Source organism: Lytechinus variegatus, chromosome 4 (assembly GCF_018143015.1).
Source record: "Lytechinus variegatus isolate NC3 chromosome 4, Lvar_3.0, whole genome shotgun sequence".
NCBI classification, from domain to species: Eukaryota; Metazoa; Echinodermata; class Echinoidea; order Temnopleuroida; family Toxopneustidae; genus Lytechinus; species Lytechinus variegatus.
This window is the reverse complement of record NC_054743.1, coordinates 42,700,707-42,727,705: the sequence shown is the minus strand read 5'-3', so window position 1 is coordinate 42,727,705 and position 26,999 is coordinate 42,700,707. Positions and strand designations below refer to the sequence as shown.

The window sequence follows — 26,999 nt, the reverse complement described above, 5'->3', positions numbered from 1 at the left end:
AACGCACTGGCTGAGTAATAGTGGCAAACACATTTTTTTATGTACACTCTTCAAATACCAACAGTTGTAATATTTTGGCAATTCTTTATGCAATCGAATCATGTTATTGTCCTCTCCTACATATAAAGACTTCCTCTTTTTGTATCCGACAGACTGTACAAGCGTTGCTATCTATTGCAGGTTCCCTCATACATGTCATATATCACATTTTAAATTGTCTTTGATTTCAAATCGCTGTATTATCTAATTTAGATGAATGATGTCATGTCTGATTTGTACACCATGCTAATTCTTCTAATGTTATATTGTTTTAATTATTTGATTTTTTTATGCAAAATAAAGTCAAATGTACGATATATATCCCATTTAGATCCGTTTTACTCGCAGTTGTAAATGTCAAGAAAACATTGACAATTAATAAGGCAGAATTTTACTAACTTGTTCATTTATAAAAATTTTATATTCGAGCACTAGCGTGACAAAAATATCTTGTACTTTCTTTTACTGTGCAAACTGAGCATTACAAAATATATGTAAACAATAAATAGCTCTTGGAAGTTTTTGTTTTGCTTTAACTTCAGGACGAAACAATCGGAGCATTCTACTACAGCATCTGCTTGACAACTATGGACCAATCACAGTGCGACCGGTGAGTGATGTCAGCCGACCTACGAATGTATCCTTCCGCCTCCTTCCGGTCGAGCTCATCAAGTTTGTAAGTACAGTACTTTTACATGTGTACATGTTGTCATAAAAGCGAAGATGAAAACAAGTCATGCATGAACATTCTATATTGGGGGTAGGTGTGTGCGCGTGTCTGCAGCGGCTCTATGGTGTGTGTGTGTGTTCATTTGTGTACATGTGTAAATGATACACACTGATGACAACCGCCTCTGTCTTTTACTCGATTTCATAAGACTTTTTTTAACCAGGTTAAGCTGACAAACTATTACGAATAATATAATGTTTGTTGCTGACTCATTAAACGAAATTTTTTTATCTAACTGTTTTTTTAAAATGTATTTTAATTTGAACCCAATATACATTCCGACATAGTGTATTTTATCATTAATGGGTCAAGCTATCCAGCTTCCCAAGTATTGATCTTTTTTTTACACAAGTAAAGGAAAATATTGTTTGTCCGTTCTACCCCCATCATGTCCATGGTTAGTTATAGCGTTCACCTTTGAGACGGGCTGAATTTTGTTGTTGAAAATAATAATCTCATTTATTTTTACAGGATGAGGAGAATCAGCAAGTAAAACTATCAGCATATATGCGAATGGTAAGTTAACACTAGATAAATTTGCAACTAAGATATGCATAGTAATTTGTATCTAAAAGCATTTTGTTAAGTACAGAAAACTTGAGTATACTAATAACCAACCCCTCTCAACCACCCCCCAAAAAAAAAACACAAGCAAACGAAAATAAATCAAAAATGTTTCGCAAGCTTGATGGACGAGGAAGGGTATAGGAGGCAAATATAAACACGGAAAGCGAGTATGGGCGATCCAGAGGGCTTTGATATGGGGGAAAGACGAACTAAAATACGTCATTATAACAAGAGAATATCAGGGATGAGTGCAATATAAGAAAGTGACGTAGGGTCTTTCACACGTGACTCTTGAATCAAATGATGATTGCTATTGTAATCGTGACTGTGATTAGCGTTCGTGATTCTAATCATGTTCTAGTTGGTTTCACACGTGCTAAATATTCACTGGAATCATTCAAATTATGTTTTTTTTTACCGGGTAAATGGGCTGTCAGACCTCTCCTTGGGCTAGTTTTCACACGTTTCCCTTTTCTTTCACCTTTTTTTCTTCCCTCATCACACCACCTTTGTGATATGAACACATAGGTAGTCGCCCCTGTCACTCATAACGGATTTTTTTTTTATTGAAATACAAAACAAGATGTTTTGTATCATTTTTTTTCATAATGGTTATCGTCAATACTATAAGAAACATAATTATCATCAATGTTTGTTATTAATATTGTTATTACTATTATTATTGTCATTATTGAATTTTAATCATTTTCATGATTATTATTATTATCATTATTATCATTAGTAGTGGCAGCAGCAGTAGTAGTAATAGTAATAGTAATAGTAGTAGTAGTAGTAGTTATAATAGTAGTAGTACTTTATATTGTTATTCTTCTTCGATTTACTATCATTATCATCACTATCATCATCATCGTAATCTTCAAAATCATCATTATTGTCATTTTATTATTCAGATATGGAGGGATGAGAACATGATGTGGGATCCAATGGATTTCAACGGGGTCGATTACGTAACTGTTAAAAGAAGTGACGTTTGGCTTCCCGACATCGTACTATACCAAAAGTAAGATATATCCACGTATTTGTTACCATATACATGTACTTGATATATGCGCTCATTGAATGAATTTAAATCAAGTTGCATATGAAACCAGGATGTTATGATGTGGGCACTATGAAAACAACCAAACAAAGATTATACCTCCATCAAATAATAATAACAAGATGTGTCTTCAGTATAGAAACTGGAATTTATCTATTCCTTCTTAGACAACTTAGGGAAACAAGAAGAGGCACTATAGTAATTAACTCATTAGATAGTGGTAAAATCAGGTAAAATGGAGGGGGTAAAAATGTCAGAGGCAAAGATAGCGGCGATAAAAATGGCGCAAGTAAAATAATAAAGGTAAGAATGGCAATGGTAAAATTGCGGATAGATAAAAAAATGACATAGGAAAAAATGAAAGATGTAAAAATAGGAGGGGTAAAAAAAACAGAAGTCGATATCAGCCTAAAAACGATACAATGATTGTTATATTAACTATTTCAGACTTGTGATATTAAACTGTGCTATTATAAATGACTAATTTTATGATGTATTATATCAGGTTATGAAAACAAGGGAAAAATTCTTAATCATGTTAATTGCCGAATCGACTTCAATCATTGTGCATGGGTTATCACAAGGTACAAAAAGTATCTTGCAATGTTGGAAAGAAGAAAAAGATCCGCTTGTGAACCCAACAATTTGGACAAGTTTGATATGTATATAATATGCCTCCATTAACATTAGTAGTTGATTTATGCGCAACAATCACATCAAACTCCCGGCAGGAACACACTGAAATTTGAAAGTTAAGGAACACGACATAATATACTTCCACTTAAACCTGCATTCATGTAATTTTTTTTCGCCCCAAATAATAAGTTATGCGACAGTGTAGAAAATATCATTTGAAAATTATCACCAATGCTGGCCCCCATATTTGCCTCTAATTCGTATTTTAATGATTAATGATATCTGCACACTTTCCGAATCCATTATTAAAATTCATTTTCAGTTTTGGTTCCCTTATGTTTATGACCTTTATCTCTTTCATTACACTAATGATATTGGTTTGCTTATCAATACAATAGTATGAAAGGCACGTCTGCATGACTTCTCTCATTATAAATGCAATTAGAGCAACCAATAGTGACAAACGAATAACATTGATCATTATGGTGATGAAGATGTAAAGGGTACAATCATTGTGGTAAATCATTCGTTTATATTAATAAGTTAAAAAGGATGATAAGCCTTATATAGGCCTGATATGGAAAAGAAAGCAAATGCAAAACTGTAGATGCTCCGCACTGCAGTAAATCACGGTGTTTCTCGCGAGGATTTAGTTACAATTTTCATTTGCTATATTCGGCCAATATTTGAATTTGCTGCTCCAGTTTGGAGCGGAGGTCTCACAATTGCCCAAAGACAACCTTCAGAAAGAATACAAACGCGCTTTAAGAATCATCTTTAGTAATTATTATGTCAAAATTACAACAAACACTGTAAAAACTGTGGTGTTAAAACTCTATTCTCTCACAGGTATATAAGGAGCAACAGATTAGAAAAAGCAGATCTGACTTTTAGGTTAGACATGTCCATTTATTAATATGATATTCGAAGAATTAGACACAATCCAACTAGGCTCAATCGATATGGACCCAAGATATGCGAATGCAAATTACCACCCCTTTTTATAGAGAGTTACATCGAGCAAAGCATCCTTACAGGGGATTGAAATCTTTAGAACAAGTGGGCTTGTGTGGAAACAGAATAATCAAAGAATAAAATCATAGAAAGTTTGAGAAAAATCGGACAAATAATGAGAAAGTTATGAGCATATGAATATTGCGATCACTGATGATATGAAGATCCTCCCATTGGCAATGCGACAAAAATGGGTGGTGTCACATCTAAACACCTCTCCCTTTGATGGACTATGAAATGACCCCCATGTCTCTTTTTGCTCTTTCTTACACTGTGAAAAAATTGGGCAATATTTTACCCAATATTTTGCCCAACGTTGGGCCGATAGTCAACCCTACCAACTACTGGGCAATATTTTACCCAACGTTGTTGGGGCATTAATGTGCCCAACTGTTGGGTAATATTTTGAACTACATTTTGGGGACATTAATTTGCCCAACTTTTTAATAAAGTTATTAACCCAACATCTGGGCAAGGCCTACACTCACTTCGTGTACCTGGTCCGTGTCGATCCGGAGACCTTATCCGAAAGTGCTTTGCATGCACAATAACGCTGCATACAAGTGCAAGTGCATATCTCAAGTGAGTGAAGCAAAAACAAAACAGCGTCAGATATATGTCATGTATGTAGGCCTATTCTGACAAATTCCTTACAAATTATGCTTAACGTAAAGTCCAAAATAAAAAAAATTAAAAAAACGTTTAAGCAACTCATCTATGAAAGATTCAGCGAGGCTCCCCAGTCCCCAGTCATCTAGAAGCTCCTCCATATCTTATCGACCGTGTGTAGCATGCTGCAAGCGCAACTCGTGATCGTAAAGTTTCGCAACATTTACCACTCAGCAGGGCAATTACTAGCCCAACAATTGGACATCTGTATTTTGGCAGCGGCAGAGTAAAAATTTGCCTAAGTATTGGGCACAACAAAACAATAACCAACGTATATATTACCCAACAAAAAAATGACCAACGTAAATTTACTCTTTTTTTTCACAGTGTATGGTGATACAAACTCTTTATCCATAATGTATTCTTTGGAAATCTGTATTACACGCCCTCCTGTAGCTATACTACATGATCTACATTAAAGAAAAGGAATTCGCCATTATATACGTTGTATTATGCAAGGCGTCTTCTATGAATTTTGATTGCAAGAGTAAGACCTACAAGTTATGTTTTTTTACCTCTGCCATATTTACCCCTGTATTTTTTTTAACACCAAATCTTTCTATCACCTTTCTTGTAAACTAATCTATTCCAAATTGTACATGAAAAAATGGGACATTCAAAGACACTCATAATCCGTTTGAGTGACATCAGTTAATGTACAATATTTAAGGCGTCTCGTCGAAATTTATGTGAGAAATGAGGATAAATCATGAACCCCTATTTACCCATAAATGCATGTTCAGTGTATTCATAAAATCATCGTCGGATCATTATGTGCAAACTGACACGAATATGCGTGTAATATTGGAAATGCCAAATGTTTAATCGTCTACTAAGATTATTGTCCTATCCATGCTGGGGGACAATAATGATTAAGTGAGGCACATTCAATAGCATAATCCTAAACGGTGCGCAGATTTGACAAAATGGCTGGGAGCGAGGCGAGAGAACAGTTTATTTTAAAAGTCTGCATTTCTAATATTTTGGGATTTGAATCAATATAGAAAAATGAAACAAACACAGCACTGAAAATTTTATGAAAATCGGATGTAAAATAAGAAGTTCATGATAGGTTAAGGTTTCACTTTTTAGGAGACTCGATAATGTCCATCACTCACTATTTGTTTTTTATTTGTATTGTTTGAATTATACAATGTTAAAAAAGATATTTTAATTTCAGTACAGATTTGACAATAAGTACCCTTTTGATTGAACCACAAAACGTTAAAACAATGGTAATACCACATGTTCAGTGAGGAATAAAGCTCTGTTTCAGATGGCAATGAGGAGAGAATTAAACATATCTCATATTCAAGGTCAAGTCCACCTCAGAAAAATGTTGATTTGAATCAATAGAGAAAAATCAGACGAGCACAATGCTGAAAATTTCATCAAAATCGGATGTAAAATAAGAAAGTTATGACATTTCAAAGTTTCGCTTATTTTTTACAAAATAGTTATATGAACGAGCCAGTTACATCCAAATGAGAGAGTCGATGATGTCACCCACTCACTATTTCTTTTGTTTTTTATTGTTTGAATTATATACAATATTTCAATTTTTTACGAATTTGACGATTAGGACCTCCTTGCCTGAAGCACAAACTGTTAAAATAATGGAATTCCACGTGTTCAGGGAGGAATGAAACTTCATCTCACATGACAAGACGAGAAAATAAAAATATTTCATATAATGAAAAACAAAAGAAATTGTGAGTGAGTGATGTCATCAGTTCCTCATTTGCATACCGACCGAGATGTGCATATAACTGTTTTGTGATATGAAGCGAAACTTTAAAATGCCATAACTTTCTTATTTTACATCCGATTTTGATGAAATTTTCAGTGTTATGCTTGTTGAATTTTTCTCTTTTTATTCAAATCAAGTTTTTGTTGGGGTGGACTTGTCCTTTCAATATAATAAGATGCTGGGGATTTCATCAGTCACCTCATTTGCATACCAACCAAAATATGCGTATAATATTTTGTGAAATTGAGCAAAACTCGAAAATGTCATGACTCTCTATTTTACATCCGACTTTTTTTTCGACAGATTCAGCGTTATGCTTGCTGAATTTTTCTCTTTATTTAGATCAATCGTTTGTTGGAATGGACTTGTCCTTTAACTTCGCGATCTGAGATAATTGAACATACTACAACTCTTTGAACGATGGGGTCAAGGGCGCCTTTTCATAAGGCTGTTCGTAAAGAGCAACTTTTAAGAACGACTGGCGATCCTTTCTTGTGGTAAATGCTATGATATGGGCGATGGTTTAGCGCATAAGAAACGATCACCAGTCGTTCTTGAAGACGCTCCTAACTTACGAACAGCTTTATGAAACGGCCCCCGGGACTGGCGTCTCCGTTTCCAAGATGTGAAAAAATGCATTTTTTGTTGTTGCTTGATTAAAGTGATTTTGTGGTTGAAGTTTTCTATGATTACTAATTCATCTTTAAGATAAACCTTATTTTGTTCTTATGCACTTTAGAAGAGTGTTCCACGAAAACCTGCTTCTTACCAACAATATAAATAATCATGTCTTTCGTTTGTATAAATTGCATGCCTCGACAATGCGCTTCTGCACCATAATTACTTACCCCCTATTCCATCTCGTTTTTTTTTTACCCCTGTTGCATTCAGTGTCGTCAAAGAATTCATCAGTTACGCAGATACGTACATCGTTGCATCGAGTAACGGGAGCATGAATTGGTATTTTCCCGCCATCATCGCCACAGCCTGTCCTATCGATATCACATACTTCCCCTATGATGTCCAATATTGTAACTTGACATTTGGCCCTTGGTCAGAGACTGCAGATAAAGTAAGAATTAGACGTTGTGCAGATTTTTGTTTACATGCTGATGCATTGTTCTATAAACATATTATTTTGAAGATCGGTGATTAATATAGTTATAATCTTAAATTTGAACTACCAAATATTTGTTTATTTCATGTTCACTTAAAATTTTGATATTCATCATTATCCAACAAGGACCACCGGACTCTTTCCCCCACCGAGAGCTAGAACCATCCTTCTTAAACTATATACATCAATATTTTTACCGGTACAAACCTTTGGAATCAGTGCGCAATAGACCGACCCATTTTGGTTTCAGTAAAGGATAAGAGAAATTTCTTATCCATCAATTTAAATCGCAGATTAACGCCTCTGTCTAAGCCGCTTCCTCCTCTTTCTCCCTTTCTTATTACCGCTTTCCCTCTCCTCTTACCTTTATTTTATCTCTTGATTCCTAATGTGCAGTTTCCTTGTTTGTCTTTTTTGTTTATGTTGTTTATTCTGGTCTTTTCTTGTTTTATGTAGTGTTTTGTGTATCTTGTTTTCTGTCCTGTCGTGCCCTGTCCTGTGGTAGTATTCTGGGATCCATTTTATCGCAGATAAAATAAAACATTTTATCTCCGTTAAAATCAATGAGATGAAATACCTTTAAAATTTTATTTTCTTTAATTTATTCCTTTATTCAATATAAGGTCAATTTTCGAATGTCAACAGAAGCTGATGCCAACGTGGATATATTTCGTAAAAATGGAGTTTGGGTACTCGAACAGACGACAGCAAGTAACCTGGTCATTGAATCTTGCTGCTTCAACCTTTCATGGAGTGCGGTCCAGTTTGTCCTTGAAATCCACCGACAATCAAGTAAGTAGGAACCTATTTCTGAAATAATTTTCAGCCGAATATTCCCGTTGCGCTATTCTGAAATTCATATTGGTATTCAGCTACAAACCTTGCAATCATCTTCATTATCATTGTACACTAACAAAGCATCTTGTGATTTCACCGCATTTCTGGTTTACCCGAATGTGTTTGTTAAATTCGTGTAATTATATTTAGACCATCGGGTATGATTCTCTGGTGATTGGCATTTTCTTTCACATTCATACGTTTACGATGGAATCGAAACATGACGTCAAATGCAATCATTCATTCATCCATTCATTCACGCGGGCATGTACTCATACACTGGATGAATGCATTGAAATATCGTCTGTGCTTATTTGTCCCTTCATTCTTATTTGTCATGATGTGTATTCAGTCTCCGTTGCTGAATGCACTCACTTAGGTCCATCATTTGGGAAATCCTATCAATTATCAAGATAAGATACATTCACGCATTCGCACAGCAGATCATGGACCTATTGTAATAGGTCCGTGCACAGATCCACACTAATTTTTAGGCAGTTAATGAGTGCACAAGTGAATGCATCTTTGCGTTCAATAAAATAAATATGCGCATCATTCATTCATGCACATTAACCCATGAATGTACACTCACGCATTCACACACTCGTGTTTTCAAGAATTTTCTAATTCAGACATTCATTCGATCATCATTCTTTGGATAAGCCTGGTGTGAACTGATGGCATAGGCCAGACATGAATGCGATCATGCGTTCACCATCTCAATGTCCATCCTGTTTATGCATTCATGCAATCATTCATGTATTCATCCATGCTATCATCCGTGCAATTAACCAGTCATCCATGTTTGTGCCAATCAAAAAATCGTATTGCAGGTTTCTACACCCGCACTGTCGTTGTCCCATGTATTCTCCTGACGGCATTGATGGCTCTCGTCTGTTGGCTTCATCCAGCTTCCGGTGAGAAGGTGACTTTGGCAGTCAGTAACCTTCTGGCCTTGATCCTCTTCCAGCAGCTCGTAGCTGACAGGCTTCCGCCAAGTGGAGAGACTACTTCTATCATTGGTAAATATCTCATTCCATTTGTCACTTTTTAATAACACCAATAACGGAGAAAGTAAAGAGATACAGGTTCAAAACATATTTGTGAACAGGGCACGAGGGACCAAGGTTTTGGTAAAATTAACTAGGATGATAATTAATAGCTCGAAGGTTATGTGCCGCAAATAGCCGTTTTTATTAATTTTTCCTGTTCCATGACGATTACTGGAGAGCATTTTTATTCGCATAGCTGGTGAAAATGGCAAAGCAAACAGTATGCTTGAAAACATGTGTGCCTTGAATTGCAGATAATTATGATATATCATAATAAAACAATATGAAGCACAAACATTGATCTATCTATATCAGCACGCATTGGTGCTCATAAGCAACGTGTGGCAGCCTTGACTCAAGGAGTGTGTTCTGCTCAATTCATTATCACTTGACATTTCACATATTAAGATTTCACTTTGTAAGGCATGTAGCGTCTAAACACATCTAAACATTAACATGATTAATGTCGAACAGTGATCTTCTTCATCGTGATGATTGGGTTGAGTTGTACCGAGGTCATATGCTCCATCATTGTCCTGCGGCTGTACCACACTGGTGGAAGACGACAGATACCGGACTGGATAAGACGAGCGATGCTGAGCCCGCTCATCATGCGTCTCTACACCAACGCAGAGTGTACCGCCATGTTGCGTGCTCAAAAGAAGGCTAATGAGTAAGTGAACCCATCCCAAGAAAAATGAAAACAAACAAAACATAGTAATCACATTTCTTGATATCACCAAGGAGAGCCACTTCAGCTTTTTTGAACTCAGCGGGCCTTGCATAACATATTGTATGCATTGTTACCCTTTTCCATTCAAATACGTCGACAAGAAGACAGATTCAGATTCCATTTTTATAAGTCTTTCGTATGACGTATGACTCTTCCGGGAATCGAACCCACGACTTCCGTTCATGAGGCGGGCTCTTTCCACCATCTCAGATGGTTCAATGGCACACAAAGATTCTTGAATTACTTTATTTTACGAAGCCCGATACCTCATCGCTGAAACCATATTCTTCAATGTATCTACTGAAACTATAATCGTAAAATGAAAAAAAGGTGGGGCAGTGGGACATAGAGACGTGGGATTTAGCTGTGATCCGAATTCTAGTCTAGAAAGTTTCATTGAAGTAAAAGTCACTTTCGGCGCTTTTATAATTTCCATTGTTTTAGCCGTTTGGCTAAGAATATATGTAAATACCTGTAGCCGACCTACACATCATAATACGTTGTTCTCTTCACTCTTAAATGGGTTCGGATTCTTGATTTTAACAGTTCCTCTCTGAAGAAGAGTAAGAAGAAGTTGGTAATGAAGAATGTGTTATAGTAATTGTCACGGCTGTGTTTAATCATCAATTTCTCATTAGGCTCCGGATACTCGATTCAATGACCAACCCAACTCTTCAGAACAACACCAACATCGCGGCACAGAACCAAGAAAACGGGAAGCACGACACAAAAGCAGACGATATCGTCAAGACTATTAGTAAACCACAAGAATTGGACACACTGAGCATGAGAAGTGATCCTGAAATGATTAACAAGGCGTGGCAGGAGGTAGCCATCGTCTGTGACAAATTTTTGTTTATTCTCCTACTACTTGTCACTTTCGTTGCTTGGTTGTATGTGCTTGTTAGCTTTCTAATTTAGTCATGTTAATTGACTGTCATGGGAGTCTGCATTGGCGGCGGAAGCCAAAAATTTTAGGGGGGGGGGGGTGACCACCAAAATGTTTTGACAAGCAAAAAAAAAAATTTTATCAACCAAAATTTCAGGGAGGGACCACCAACATTTTTGACAAGCAAGGAAAAAAGGTTATCAACAAAAAAATTATAGGGGAGGGGACACGACCCCCCCCCCCTGATTTCGCCGCCATTGGGAGTCTGATTGGAGCTTTACGTTACTGGACGGGAATGTTCCTGAGATCGCAATATACGCAAGAATTATGTAAAGGATAGAAAGCGCAAATTGTCCGGCATGCAATCATGGCAATGTTGAAGAGAGAACTGTTTGGCTTCGTTTCCATCAGCGAACCAACTTTATCTTGTCTTGATGAAACCCTGATAATGCAGAAGATGGAGGGAAGACTTCTTCAACTGTCATAATTGCTGCAGGCGTGGAAGTTTAATCAAATTTATGGATCAGTTTTATTGGCGATCGAATCATATTTTATTAATAAGCGTTCTCGGGAACGTTCCCGTTTTATAACGTCATTTCTCTCATATGTGTTGATTGCTGCATCAATAGACATGAAACGGTAATCTTTCGTACGTACTCACAACTATAATAAATGTAAATACAGAATCTTATCTTTTAGATTTTCGTCATATGCTTTTCCTTATATGCCCCTTTTCTTTCTCTTCTTCTTCCTCTATCTGCATAGTAAAAAAACTTTTTTACACAACGCTGTTTACTAAAATGAACTTTAGGTTCATGTAATGTACGTTAACACTTAAACAAGTGTTTCTAGCAATTTCATTTTTAACATTTAACTCTCAGTCAAATCCTACATTTTCAGTATTTTTTTTTCATACAGAGCAATTATTGTAAAAATTGAACATAAATATACTACCAAGCATTTTGATTAACATGTTTACAAAAGACAACACCATGCAAAGTTACCCGACCCGACATCTTCCCCTAACCGCACTCTCATTGCTCAAAAACTATGCGTTTCTAGTAATTTCATTTTTAACATTTAACTCTCAGTCGAATCCTACATTTTCAGTATTTTTTTTTCATACAGAGCAATTATTGTAAAAATTGAACATAAATATACTACCAAGCATTTTGATTAACATGTTTACAAAAGACAACACCATGCAAAGTTACCCGACCCGACATCTTCCCCTAACCGCACTCTCATTGCTCAAAAACAAAAACAATGATTGTTTACGGCCCTAAATACTGGAACTCTCTTACATTTGTCTTACTATTTACTTCCCTCCTTAGTGTTGGTTTTTTCCCCTCTCTCTCGATATTTCTGTCTCTCTCTCTTCCCCTTTCCCCTCTTCCTCTTGCACCCACACATATTCCTCTCGCTATACTGCTTATTCATCATTCTCCTTTCATGTCATTGTCTTATTTTATACTTACACCTATACTAATATATATTTTATCCAATTCTTTGAGGGATCCGCATTAAACAAGCCCTGCTTTTCAGTGGATCCCTCCATTTCCTCAACGCTTAGTTTATTAAAAGGATAAATAAAATAGCCATGCAAATGTCCATTCGAGATTGTTCTACATTTACTTCTAGCCTCAGTGTATGTACCCGGGGGGGCCACTCCCATTGACGAGTGGATACCATGCGCGACCATGGGGTCTCGAAAAGCACCCTAAACACGTAATTTCCATATTCTGAAAATGCAACCCTACCCTTAACAAGTATTGGAAACAAAACGATACTCTTGGCAAATATTCCCTGAAATGAACCCCTAAACAAGTACAGGAATGTTTTATTGTTACGGGTACTTTGGTTGTCGGCTTTACCTTTTTGGTTTAGTACGACCCCACCTTCTGCACCTCGCGCAAATAGGACTCTAAACACGTAGTGTTGGGGCAAAAAGGACATCCTTTATAAAACATTTTAATTTTGTTTTATCATCCCCGCAAATTCGACCCTAAACACGTAATTTTCCTCGCGAAATAGATACCCTTTTTTCATTATTTTTGTGTTTTTGACACCCTTTTCACGTTACGTACGTAACGTGCCCTATCGTGAAAAGGACATCCTTTTTACGTGTTTTTTTGGTCGCGCATGGTATCCACTCGTCAATGTATGTGGCCCCCCAGGGTGTATGTATTATAATTGTATGATTATCATTATTGTTAATTGCTTACCGAAACATTCATGTATTTCCTTTGTATGCTTTTATTTCTTACATAGTATATTCATTTGTATTGATTAGTATGGTAATCATTTTATATTTGTGTAATATGTTCCGTCGAAATTAAATAAAGGAAACTTGAACTTAAACCTATCAATCTACTAGCATTATCGACTCACTTATTCTTAATCTTATCTTAGCTTAATTCTTTACCAGAAAGATTGAACATGTTGAATTGCCATTGTTTAATGCGCTGTATCAAATGTGTATTGGCTTGGATAAGAAAATTAAATGACTCCGTCATCGCGAGCTGAAATTCGTAACGTACTGAACTGCAAAGAGGGACCTGTTTTGGACGTTTGTAATGACCCATGAGGAGGAATCATATCTCACTAATCAACAGTGCGAGTGCGAAGCGAAAGCTAAATTCTTTTTACATCCTCACCTGAAAACTTGACATTCTAACACTCCTGACATTTAGGAATGCAATGCATACACTGTTAAAAAAATTATCCTTAAAACATGTAAAATGAAAGAAGTTCCCGCAGCAGAGTCTCGAGAACACCTGTATGTTGGTATTTGGTGTATGGAATCTTACAAATTTCTTTAAAGGACAAGTCCACCCCAACAAAAACTTGATTTAAATAAAAAGAAAAAAATGCAACAAGCATAACACTGAAAATTTAATCAAAATCGGAAGTAAAATAAGAAATTTATGGCATTTTAAAATTTTGCTTATTTTCAACAAAATAGTTATATGAATGAGCCAGTTACATCCAAATGAGAGAGTTGATGACATCAGTCACTCACTATTTCTTTTGTATTTTATTATTAGAAATATGATTTTTTTTATTTTCTCATCATTGTCATGTGAAATGAAGTTTCATTCCTCCCTGAACACGTGAAATTCCATTATTTTAACATTTTGTGCTTCAGGCAAGGAGGTCCTAATCGTCAAATTCGTAAAAATTGAAATATTGTATAATTCAAACAATAAAAAACAAAAGAAATAGTGAGTGAGTGACATCATCGACTCTCTAATTTGGATGTAACTGGCTCGTTCATTTAACTATTTTGTTGAAAATAAGCTAAACTTAGAAATGTTATAACTTTCTTATTTTACATCCGATTTTGATAAAATTTTCAGGTTTGTGCTTGTCTGATTTTTCTCTATTGATTCAAATCAACATTTTTCTGAGGTGGACTTGACCTTTGAATAAAACACCCTTTTCCCCCTTTTAAACAGATCTGTTAAATTGCAGGAAAATTCCTGTTTTATGATTTTACAGAATGATTATGTTATTGCTTTCTGGAAATCTTCCCCTTTTCCCTGTAGAATCACGATTCTTTAACAGTGTATCTTGCTAAAGCCCCTTTTACACCTTCACGGAAGCAACACGGATCATCCCGGATTTTCAATCTGGGGTCATCCGTGTACAGTCCGGGACTACCGTGTACACTCCGGCTACCCATCCGGCGCCATCCTAGTCCAGATTGGACCTTGTTGTTTGGAAGTGCCCTTTCCCAAAAGCTAACATAGAGGGCACATGTCTCCCAATCTCTAATCAGCGACAATCCACTCATCTTCGCTCCCCATGAGTGGATTGTCGCTGATTAGAGATTGGGAGACATGTGCCCTCTATGTTAGCTTTTGGGAAAGGGCACTTCCAAACAACAAGGTCCAATCTTGGTGGGGAGCGAAGATGAGTGGATTGTCGCTGATTAGAGATTGGGAGACATGTGCCCTCTATGTTAGCTTTTGGGAAAGGGCACTTCCAAACAACAAGGTCCAATCTGGACTAGCGCCATCCTTGATGTACCGGCATGTCCGGGAGAAAAATTGAACATGTTCAATTTTTCATCCCGGAGTACACGGACTGATAATCATCCGTGTTCATCCTTGTAGCCTCCTTGTACATCCGTGTAGCTACCGAATGCATCCGGGAGGCTCCTTGTAAGAACCGGGTGATCCTTGTTGATACCGGCTTTATCCGGGGTCAAATGTTTGTATTGTTTGCGTACATGAACAATAGTCCGTATTCATATCTAGACAAGACCAATATTGGGAGAATTTGAATTCAAGGAGCATTTTGGGGTAAAAGTTGGGAACCGGTCTATTTCACCTAATTTGAAGGTGCTGAATCTGATAAGACCGGTTCCCAAGCCAATTTTTAATGTCTTGACCACCTAATTTGCATAAACAAAATGGCTGCCAAATTGACCATTTAAAATCTTATTTCTACAATATTCTTTTATAATACTCGCTTTCATCGACATGGATACTGCAAAATCCTGCATACATAACATGTACCATTCGGGAAAATTTGTTATTTCTGTTTTCGGCTAATTAATTATGCAAATTTATGCATATTTTGCAATATTATGTATAATTTGATAATTACACCTAAAAAGTTTATCATTTTGGGTACAAATAGCATTTGTATCATTATGATAATTGTTTGGCCCTTAAATATAATATTTAGGTCAATTTTTCTATGTATTTTATCGTCAGAATACTTGCCTAATGCACTTGATATATCCCAGTACAGAATGTGAGCAACCGTGAAGGTCCGTGTAAAGACCCAGTAACATCCGTGATCATCCGGGTATTCCGTGTTGGCTCCGGGAGCATATCAAACAGGATCCCTATTGCTACCTTGCCTATCCTTGTAGACTCCGTACTTTTCCGTACATATCCGTGTTAATAACCAGTTAACTCCGTACTCACTCCGGGAATGCTAGGAAAATACAAATTTGGCACCCCGGATCATCACGGACTGAGATCCGTGATGATCCGTGTTGCATCCGTGAAGGTGTAACTTTATCAAACACTTTTTTGCTATTCAGCACTTTTGTAATCATGAACATCGTGCGAAATTGCGTATCTCGCTGAAACAAAGTAATTTAACTCAAATCTCCACTAGATCATATAGATTCTAGAATAATTTTTGCATATTGACTTAAAACGCGACTTTTATGCCCTTTGTTTCTTTCGCTTTCCTTTTTGTTTTATATATTTCATCGTTTCCTTCATTTCTTCTCCTTTCTCTCCCCCTCTCTCTTTGCTGTCGGCAAGTGGCAGGGTTCCTCGGTACACAGGGAATCCCTTTTCGTTACGGGCCTGATATTGGCATGTTTGTTGAAACTTTTAAGATGAACTACTATTCTGTGACGCTTTGGTTTTCTCATTCCAACGAAATACAACAACAACAACAGCAAAAAAATTAAAGTTGTCCGTTTCCTGTTCCGTTTAAAACATTTTTTTTCAACATTAATTTCGAATTATGAAAAAAAAACGTGATACGAATACCTGAAGATGGAATTCGCTAGTCCAACAAAATAGGTATTTCAATTTGTAACTTGATTTAAATTCCATAACTAAGATTGATTACATGCCACTCAATAGTTTGATAATAAAACATCGTGGGATTCCCAGAATGGGTCTCGGGTTATAGAGGCAAAGTTATTTTGGGGATGCCTCATTAAAATTATGAACATTAAACTGAATGAAAGAAGTGTAATGATTATTATAATACATTATATCTTATTTGGTAACATGCTGCTTCTGAAAAAAATCATATCTCATAATATATCTTGCAGCCTTTTTTGTTTCATTAAATATATTTTTGCTACAACTCTCCAACTGCATCGTGCGCATTTTTATTCCATTTATTCCAAAACTGATATAACTGAGTAACAAACCTGGACAATGTTGATTATCAACTTCCGTAGCTTCAGTGCTTGAGTTAACCCGGTCAGTACTTCAAATTGACGCAACAGCAAGATGCCCTTTTTTTCTGCTGCCACTTTCTCGTCCATGGTACTTTCATAATATGTATCTTTCAACCCATTCTGTCGACTTAATTTTTACGATTTTTCTCCCCATCAATTGAAACGTTTTTCTGAGAATGGCAGAGGGATGTATAAGTGTAATTAAATTGTTGCATACATTGATAGTTTCTGGTGATCTGATTGGTTAAAGCTATACATGTATTGGCTTGGTGGGTATGGGTGTATAGTTGCAATGAATAGTGGCATACATGTATATAGTTTCTGGTGTTCTGATTGGCCAAAACTATGCACGTATTAGCTTGACTGGTATGGATGCATGGATGTATAGTTTGGTGGAATAGTGGCATAGATGTACATTTTCTCGCGACCTGATTGGTTAAACTATACATGTATTGGATGGACTAGCACGGATGCATGGACGTTTAGTTGGGCGGAATAATGTCAGTTTGGCTTGCTTAACCATGCAACTAAACGAGCTTGGATCGGGTCGGTGGGATAGATGTATAGTTTCCTGCGTTCTGATTGGTTAAAACAATACATGTATTGGACAAATCTTGAATAGATGTATGGTTTCATAGTTGTCATATAAATGGCCTGTTTGGCCCCTCACACACGTACTCAATATCCTTCCTTATTGAAGCAACATCATTGGGAGCACTTAAACCTTATTTGATCTCCACTGTCTTCGTGTTCGTTTGAAAGCAAACTGATGCATCATACTGCCCGAAAGCAGCACAATAAGACGACTTCTGAAACAATTCCATAATTTGGGCGTTCCTATTTCTTTAATATATTTCTTTATATGTATGGCAATTGTCTTCAGTTGGGTGCACCTTTCATCCCTATATTCTCAACGGAAAGGAATAAGTAGAGCAGAGTTCAACAATTACGATTGTAAACATGATGACTGTAAATATCACGTTACTATTGCTTTTACTAGGTGCATCTATTCATGCTTCAAATGGCAAGTATTTCGATTAACTTAACTAGGAGCTATTCATCCCGTTACTGTGTTATCAAATGCATCTTCTGTTTTGTTTCAGTTTCGTGCTCATGTTTTTCTTTTTTTTTTCAAAATGCATAGTTTATTTCCATCGATAATTTTGACAAGATATTGCTGTCCGCATGGATGCTTCAACGTAATGCGTTTATCAATATCATTTTATTAAAGATGCTGGTTATGATAGACATTACTACCAATAATAATGATCATTGATAATATAAAAAAATGTATAACTGATTGTTTTCATCACTGCAGAACTTCTTACCAGCCTGATGTTTTATGCTGTATTTTTGTTTTATATTTAATGAGATTGCTTCAGCCATCATTTTGACAGACCCGTGCATTGATGTTATCAGTACCAAACCGAACGATGACGCACGAAAGAGATAAATTTTGAACTTCATTCATATACAGGACACTTAAGAAATTAACTGGTCCAAGTAAAACGATTCAACTATCTAAAATGTAATGTTATGAAACTATGAAATAATAATAATTATTATTATCAATCCTATGATTATAATTGTTATTAATATCATTATTATTATTACCCTCCTAGTATACTACTACTACTACTACTACTACTACTACTACTACTACTACTACTACTACTACAACTACTACTGCTACTACTACTACTGCTACTACTACTATATCTGAATAGATATGATGGTGAGTGTGTGGGGGCAGGGGAGGGGGGGGGGGGTCTCAAGTTCATTGATACACTGAATAGGAATAGGACTGAGGGAAGAAAACCTTTAACAAAGGGTAAGGATTCTTTTCCCCAAACTTTTTAGCAGTCCAAAGACATTTTATTGAGTTAAATAATATAAAAATATTCACAAGTAAACATTATTACACACTCATTGAATGAACTCAAACAATAAAAGTTCACATTTCTCTCAAGTAAATAAAGAATGAAGTGACATCCATTTAGTATCAAATTTTGTAAAAAAAAAACGAAAACAAAAATAGAACTAATAATTATATCTCTCATCTTCATAATAATAATGATAATATATAATAATGTGACTTATAAAGCGCCAAATCCACTCTGGAGAGTGCCCAAGGCGCATGAAGAGCTAAGAGTTAAATAAAAAAGTTTTTAGAAATTTTTGAAAGTCTCGACAGAGGTACATTTTTTATGTCTTCAGGGAGGCTATTCCACAAAGTGGGGCATGCATATCTAAACACAGGTTTTTTTTACCGTTCAACTTTTGAAGAAATAAATGTGTTTTAAATAGGCCTATACATACAAAACAATTCAATGCGTCATTTCTTTTCTCACCGAAACCAACGATGATGTTTTTCTTACTTAACTTGACGTGTGCCTGAGAACATTCATTTATTCATTTTTCTTGTTTCCTTCCAAATTTCTTTACTTAATTTACAATTATTAAAAGGGCACTATATGTTCCATCTCCTTATTAAAAACAACAATTTTTTAAAAACAATCTTCATCTTTTTTAGTATCTTATACTGATAATAATAAACAAATGTCTGCAGTAAAACGTAATAACATGATATGGTATTTTTAAATTTTTATATTATCACGAGGGTCATGTAAATATCGATCCCATTTTGAATATATTAAACATGTTAAATGAACACATTTTGTTTTTACAAGCAAAGTTTTATAGATATATTGACATTCTTTTCGGTCATGTACTAATATTTTTATATGTAAAGGTATCAAAGGAATTTCTATATCTTTCACAATTTTCGACATTTACTCGATATTGACCCTTTATTGTTTGACTTATAGAAAATTACGACAAATAATTTACTTAAAAACAATTTTCATTTTACATTAATCATGAATAAGTAAATGCCCCTTTTCATCAATCAAGTCATTAATAAATCTAATGCTCTATCTAAACCACAATTGAAAAAATCCAAACGTATTCCCAATTTGAATAGAATTGTTTCTCCACAAACATGACAAAGTATAGGTATAAGCCAACTATTTTTTCTCGCTGGTATAATACAAAAACTTAGCATAAAATACATCTTTCCGAGATGAATTTACAACTTCATGAGAAAATGACAGAAAATTTTCATCCCCAAATTCTAATACAAATGGCTTTGATTAAAATAACTTCATTAAATGAAAGACGTCATTACACCTTCCTAAAAATCATTCCCCGAATCCATTTTAACTTTAACATGTTTAATGACATATTGAAAAAAAAATATCTGGCATCTTAAGGCCGCCTTCTTTATAATCACCAACAACCTGTTTTCTTTAATTTTTTATTTGGCTTGTTCTTCCATATGAGATTAAAGAATTAAGCTTGTATGGTTTTCAATAACTTAGTAAAAGGAGATGGAATTGACATAGATAAATGATTAAATTGTGGCGGTAATAATGATTTCACTACTGTAATTCTACCGAAAACAGTGATATTTCGAATAATACATGAAATCATCTATGACGTCTTATTTTGTCAAAAATTCTATCATAATTAGTTTTGGGTATTTCATCAGTAGGAACATGAAAGTCTGTACCAAGTTACCCCAAAAATAATTGTGCACAAAATAACCTAGCCTTCCATCTAATCACATATCTTGTTCACTTTTTGAAGCACCTATCCGAATCGATTGTTTGATATGGATGGTTGGTTGGGCTTGTTTATTTATGTGAATGGTTGGTTATTAATATGGATTGCTGGTTGAACTTGATTACATTGTCGGATGGGATAGAATATTCTGATTGAAGTTAAAGAAAGGAGATCGCAATCAAATATGAATATTCATATTATGGGCGGTCCCACATTTGCATGTTATAGTCGAGTTTCCACTATCTATAAATAATGATTATTTATATATAAATAATGGTTATTTGTATACAATGGCAAACTGTAAAAATTGTTGATTATTCATAAGTAATGGGATAGTGAAACAAAATTGTAATTAATAAATAATAAAACACGATTAATTTTCATTATTTATAGATACTGAGGTAGATGTCTCATTATTTAACAAATAATGGTTATTTATAAATAACTGAAAACTCGAACATAATTTATAAATAATGGCCAACTATTGAAAATTATTTATGAATAAAGAAGTGTAAAATGTTATCATTAATAAATAATGATTATTTATGAATATTGAGAATGATGGCGCACTCGAAAATTTGTATTTATGAATAATGAGGTAGACGTTTTATTATTTAACAAATAATTATTATTTATAAATAATGCGAAACTCGACAAACTTATTTATAAATAATAGAAAACCAAAAATCATTATCTATAAAAAAAATTGAAAATTGAATCGAAATTATGTATAAATAAAGAAGTATGCAATGTCATTATTTATAAATATGGAAAAACGAATTGCAATTATTTATAAATAATGAAGCATGTAATGTCATTATTTATAAATAATGAAAAACCAAAAAAATCACTATTTATAAATAAGGAAAAACAAATAATCATTATTTATAAATAATGAAAAACAAATAATAATTATTTATAAATAATGGAATGTCGAACTACTATTATTTACAAATAACGAAGTATGACTTATAATTATATATAAATAATTAGAAATGTTATTTTATATAATAGTAATTATTTACAAATAAAATGAAAATCATATATAAACAATTGTTATTACTTAACAATATAACGAATAACTGTTCTATATAATATTGGTACAAACGGCACCTCATAGAAAAAGCTGCCTGCTGGCCCATCCATAAGAATGTGCCACATATAAAGAGTGACATTGTAAGAAAGTATAGAGTTTGAGCTTTTTGATGATATATTATTTGTGCCCAAAACACAAAATTTTGCACAATTTGCAAGGGAAGAAAAGAGGAAGAAAATTTTGTTTGAGACATCTTTCCATGCCTGAGATTCACTTATGTATCAAAATATTTTATTCAAAAGACATAATCAGTATAAAAGAGTAATAATTACTCTTTCATATGCTACAAAAATAATCAATATTACTCAAGAAGAAAGTGGTTAAGTTCTTTTAGAAAGACAAGTCTCACAATTCACGAGATTTTGCAGGGACATGAATTCAGCCAGGAGAGGATAAATCTTGCTTATTTGCTCATTAACACAGGGGCTTGGAGACTGACTTTAAGCTTTTATGGATTTAAAGAAATTAAGTTTTTAAATTGATATTCATGTTTCTTTTCAGCTAGTAATTCCTATGGCATATGAAATTAATAACATAAAATGTATTATAAATCCGAATATGAATACACTTAATCTCATATCCATTAGAGATAAAGAGTAGAGAAGTAGAAGAGGTCGTGATTAGAAGGAATTCTAACAAGAAATCACGATAACAATGTAACTTGCATTTTCAGATTGATTTCATTCAAGGCCATTAGATTCAGAAATTGATCCCTTATGAATATTTGTGTGTGCGCCATTTGATTTTGGAAATCAATTGATCAAACAGGATCAACCTACCACCGTTGCACTGATCCAATAGTGTAGTGGGAATAATTCAAGTTTTCCAAGTAATGGATAGCCACTCGGCATCCCTATCGGGAAGTATGATAAAGTAATTCGAGGGCAACTATAAATAGGTGGATACAGAATACAAAAGAGCAAGATACATAATTCAAAACCTTTATTACAAACGATTATCTGAGGATGAGTGCGTCAAAGGCTACTTGAAAATTGACCTTGGAGGACACATCTTGTCACTGTTTGATTTATGATAACATTAAGTGCCAGCGTTAATGTGTTTGCATTATTGGGCAAACTATTGGTCATTTCGTAAAGAAATGCATCTATTGGTGCTCTGTGGGCTTAATTCAGCATGTCCATGATGATGTCAATGGTTCCATTTCCTCCACTATTGAAAATAATGGGAAAGAAGTGTATTGTTAAGATCACGAACATTTGCTCGTAAATGTTTCGAGGGGGAGGGGGGACGTATGCTTCACTCGCTCCCCTCAGAGGTTTCACGACCAAGAGAAAATAAAATAAGGAGAAAGAAAAACAAAACGAGACTAAAATGATTGATATAAATCATTTTCTTGAAATTTTGTCACAACTTTTCTTTGAATTTTATTTCACTTTTAATGGATTGCATTTTTCGCTGGCATAGGGGGGGGGGGGGTAGTGCCCCATAAGCCATATTCTGCCACTCAGAAGAATGCACTAATGTTAACCAAGATAGACAGAGAGGAGGAGAGACAGAGAGAGAGAGAGACAGAGAAAGCAGGGGCGTAACAGGGGTCGGAGGCCGGGGGGGGGGGGGGTGGGCATGACCCACTAATTTCCCGGTCATAATATGGTATGAACAGGATTTTTGTGATTTTGCCCGAGCACTAGGGCGAAGTTAAATGCGTGACAAGTAAAAAGAGATGGGGGCACGGTATGGCGTGGGCGGCGAAAATGTGCTTAATAAAAGTCCCGAACGAGCGAAGCGGGCGAGATAAAAAAAAAATCATCTTTTATCTAACGTGAGATTGAATTTGACATGGTACTCAGAAAATTAAATTATATTTTACACCTTCCTGTCATTTCATTTCCTTTCCTTTTCTTTTATCTTTTCTTGTTTGTTTTCGGGGCCACTGCTATGCGGATCAGGTCCGGGGCAATGGCGGCACCATGATTTTTAACCTAGGCTAGGGGGGGGGGGCAAAGAACATGGGGGCGGGGCACACAAATAATTTGCCTATTTCACAAAATCGAGCGAGAAGCGCGAGCTATTATTTTTTTTAAGGTAGACCCTACTAACTTGAAAAGGGACATGTTAAGGACTAGTTGTTTCCATTGGGTCGTAAAGATGATATCTCACCAAATAAATAATGCGAGCACGGAGCGCGAGCTGAGAATTGTGATATCCTGAGATGATTACTGGAGGTTCTAAGCACATTTTGTAACCATGAACTGGATGACTATCTGATCAACTAATTGATGTGAGCGCGTAGCGCTAGCTATTTTTTTTAAATGAAAATTATGAATACACAGAATGTGTATCTCGCTAAAAACGAATAATGAAAACTCTAATCGTGAGAAGCATATTGACTTGAACATTGGATTTTGAAGTCACAAGTGAAGAAATAGTTTCTTTATCTCAGTCAACAGTTACTATAAATTTTAAATAATGACCTGAACGATTTATGGTTGGGCACTAACAGCGAATCGATGAGAACATTTTCAAAATTTAAAGAAAGAAAAAGCTGTTTTGGAGCAATTTGCAGGTTTAGTCATGTTAGATGGATGCTTATGATAAAATTTACTATACATTTCTTTTTTTTTCAAAATTTTGGGGAGGGGGCCAGCTCACTTGGGAAAATGCCCCCGTGCCTCTACCTTGGTGCCGCCACTCGTCTGGAGTGGAGCCCCCGGAACCTCGTTTTTAAAGATTAAAGATCTGGCCACTTCTTATCAAATCGCAGGTACATATTACACAACACATTAACTTCAAAGCAGTTGTGGATATTAAACGAAACTTATTTTGAGGCTAAACAACATAGCAAATGTGGTAAAATTTGTAAAGTGGCCAGCGAGCGAAGCGAGCTAGAAAAATTTGGCCTTTTAAAATGATTTTGAAATTGAATTCTAATTATGTAATAACATAGCTCTGGAAATTTAGCCAAAGTACTCAATAAAAGGCTTTTTAAGGTAAATCTAGCCAGTGCAAAGTTTTACTTTGGTTAAGACATAGGGGATATAACTAGCCTTGGCTAAGAGTTTTTTTTTGTCCTGATTGCAAGCATTATTGCATAAAATTTAACAAGCTTATGATCGACCTTTCTTCTCGTTCTTTATATTTTCCAATCCTCGGCAGCCCGGTCGTGTTCTTAAGTTCTTTTTTCTTTTTTTTTCTCCATTTTCTTCAGATTCAGATTTTACAATTCAGCTTTTGGCTCTACCTTCATTTCCCGTTTTATTTGCCTCTTTCTCCCATTTTCCCGCCCTTTTTGCCCGTGCCTAACCCTATCTTTTGATTTTATCTGTCTATCGCTTGCTAAGTATGCTAATGTGTTAGTATTCTAGGATATTTTGTATTTCCTCACATGTTATTCTTTCCTTCGTTTTCCCGCTTTCCTTCCGTTTTCCCTATTCATGTTCTTTCTTTCCCTTTTCCTTATTCTCTTTCCTTTTTTCCCTTTCCTCTTTTTCTTTCTTTCCCTTTCTCCCTTTTCTCTTTTATATATATATATATGAAATCCCGGTAAAATCTGCCAGGGAGGGGGGCAGCTTGCCCACCTTCCCCCGCCTGTTACGCCACTGATGGGGAAGGGAGAGAAGGAAGTGCTATAAATTATATTTATGCTTTTAAAGTGAACGTCATGAATATTTGGACTTTAATCAGGCATATGCATGAAAGTATTAAAAAAATCGACTAGACTTTGATTGTTTGCGAAGGTTCCTTTTTACAGGTTTGTTTCAGAAGCTTAAAACTCGGATTATCAGAGATTAATGAAATACAAAAGCTGATAGATATTGTAGAAAATCAATACATTTATGAAAATAGTGGTAAAATCATGAACATGCGTTAGTAATAAACTCGCAGTCAAGAAATGAGACCAAAAAATTACTTTTTGAACAAAACATAAGGATAGTCATTTTAGGTGTGGTATTTTTTTTTAATAATGGATATATAAGATATATCTCCTTTTCAGTTCAGTCTTTCAATCAGTCATAATGTCAAGGACACATGAGTGGCTAATAGGGCAGACTTTTATTTAATCCATGCTTCACTATTATGCTTTCATCAAATGAATACATTTGAGCACTAGCATGAAGAAATACCTTGTACCCATTATGCAAACTGAGCATTACCAGATATATGGAAATACAAAATAGCTCTTTAAATTTTGTTTTGCTTTAACTTCAGGACGAAACAATCAGAGCATTCTACTACAACATCTCCTTGATAACTATGGACCAATCACAGTGCGACCGGTGCGTGACATCAGCCGACCTACGAATGTAACCTTCCGAATCATTCCGGTCGAGCTCATCAAGTTTGTAAGTAATGTACTTGTACTTGCGCACATGTTATCGTCAAGGTGAAAATGAAAACAAGTCATGCATGAATATTTGGAATAGAATATTAAGAATGAGAATTATACATGGAGATATTGCGCTCGTGTGTGTGTGTGTTCCTGTGCGTACGCTGTGTATGTGTAAGGGTGTGACGTATGTACATGTGTAAAGATACAAGCTAATGAAAAAAAATCTCTGACTTTTACTCTATTTTATTTTAGAATAGTATTCAACTTTGTCAAGTTGACAAACTGCGAATAACATCAGGTGTGTTGTTGTCATTACCCAAAGTTTTCATCATTTTCAAGTGCTTTAAATTTTTTTAAATCCAATACCTCCATACATGATCGATATTTTTTTTTTAAATTAATGTGTCAAGCTATCCATCATCCCACGTATTGATCTATTCACACAAATTAAAAACAATATTGTTAGTTGTACCCTACACTTTTGAGAGGAGATGAATTTTGTTGTTTTAAATAAAATGATCTCTTCTTATCGACAGGGAGAGGAGAATCAACAGGTTGAACTATCATTGGATGTGCGGATGGTAAGTTTATACTTTCTAGACAAATATGCAAATAAGATGTACTTTATTTTTAATTTGATTTGATTTATTTATTTACCAACAATATTCACATGTTTACAGGATATAAAACAAATTGCATAACAGTTACACATGTATAAAAATACAATGGTAAATGGGACCAGAAAATAGCACAAGTGCTAATCGAGCCTGGCCCCACAAATATTACAAAATACACTTTTAAGAAGGAAAAACAAAACAAAAAAATTAAATCACAATATATTCCTTGTAAAGGGTTATCATAAACATTTTTGAAGTATCTTAATTGTATTAATTATCTACAGTAGACTTACACGTTGATGGTGTGAATTTATGAAGACAAATAACTTTTTAG

General features: G+C 35.1%; 1 protein-coding gene across 1 annotated transcript in view; it reads left to right on the top strand.

The window, feature by feature from the left end:
- LOC121414101 (neuronal acetylcholine receptor subunit alpha-3-like) overlaps nucleotides 1–26,999 on the top strand; it is a 55,457-nt gene that overhangs the window by 6,160 nt on the left and 22,298 nt on the right. Inside the window, exons 2-8 of the mRNA XM_041607165.1 lie at nucleotides 582–715; nucleotides 1,241–1,285; nucleotides 2,248–2,357; nucleotides 7,357–7,537; nucleotides 8,206–8,374; nucleotides 25,928–26,061; nucleotides 26,585–26,629. Of these exons, the coding sequence (XP_041463099.1) occupies nucleotides 582–715; nucleotides 1,241–1,285; nucleotides 2,248–2,357; nucleotides 7,357–7,537; nucleotides 8,206–8,374; nucleotides 25,928–26,061; nucleotides 26,585–26,629 (818 nt within the window). The remainder of the gene's footprint in view (nucleotides 1–581; nucleotides 716–1,240; nucleotides 1,286–2,247; nucleotides 2,358–7,356; nucleotides 7,538–8,205; nucleotides 8,375–25,927; nucleotides 26,062–26,584; nucleotides 26,630–26,999) is intronic.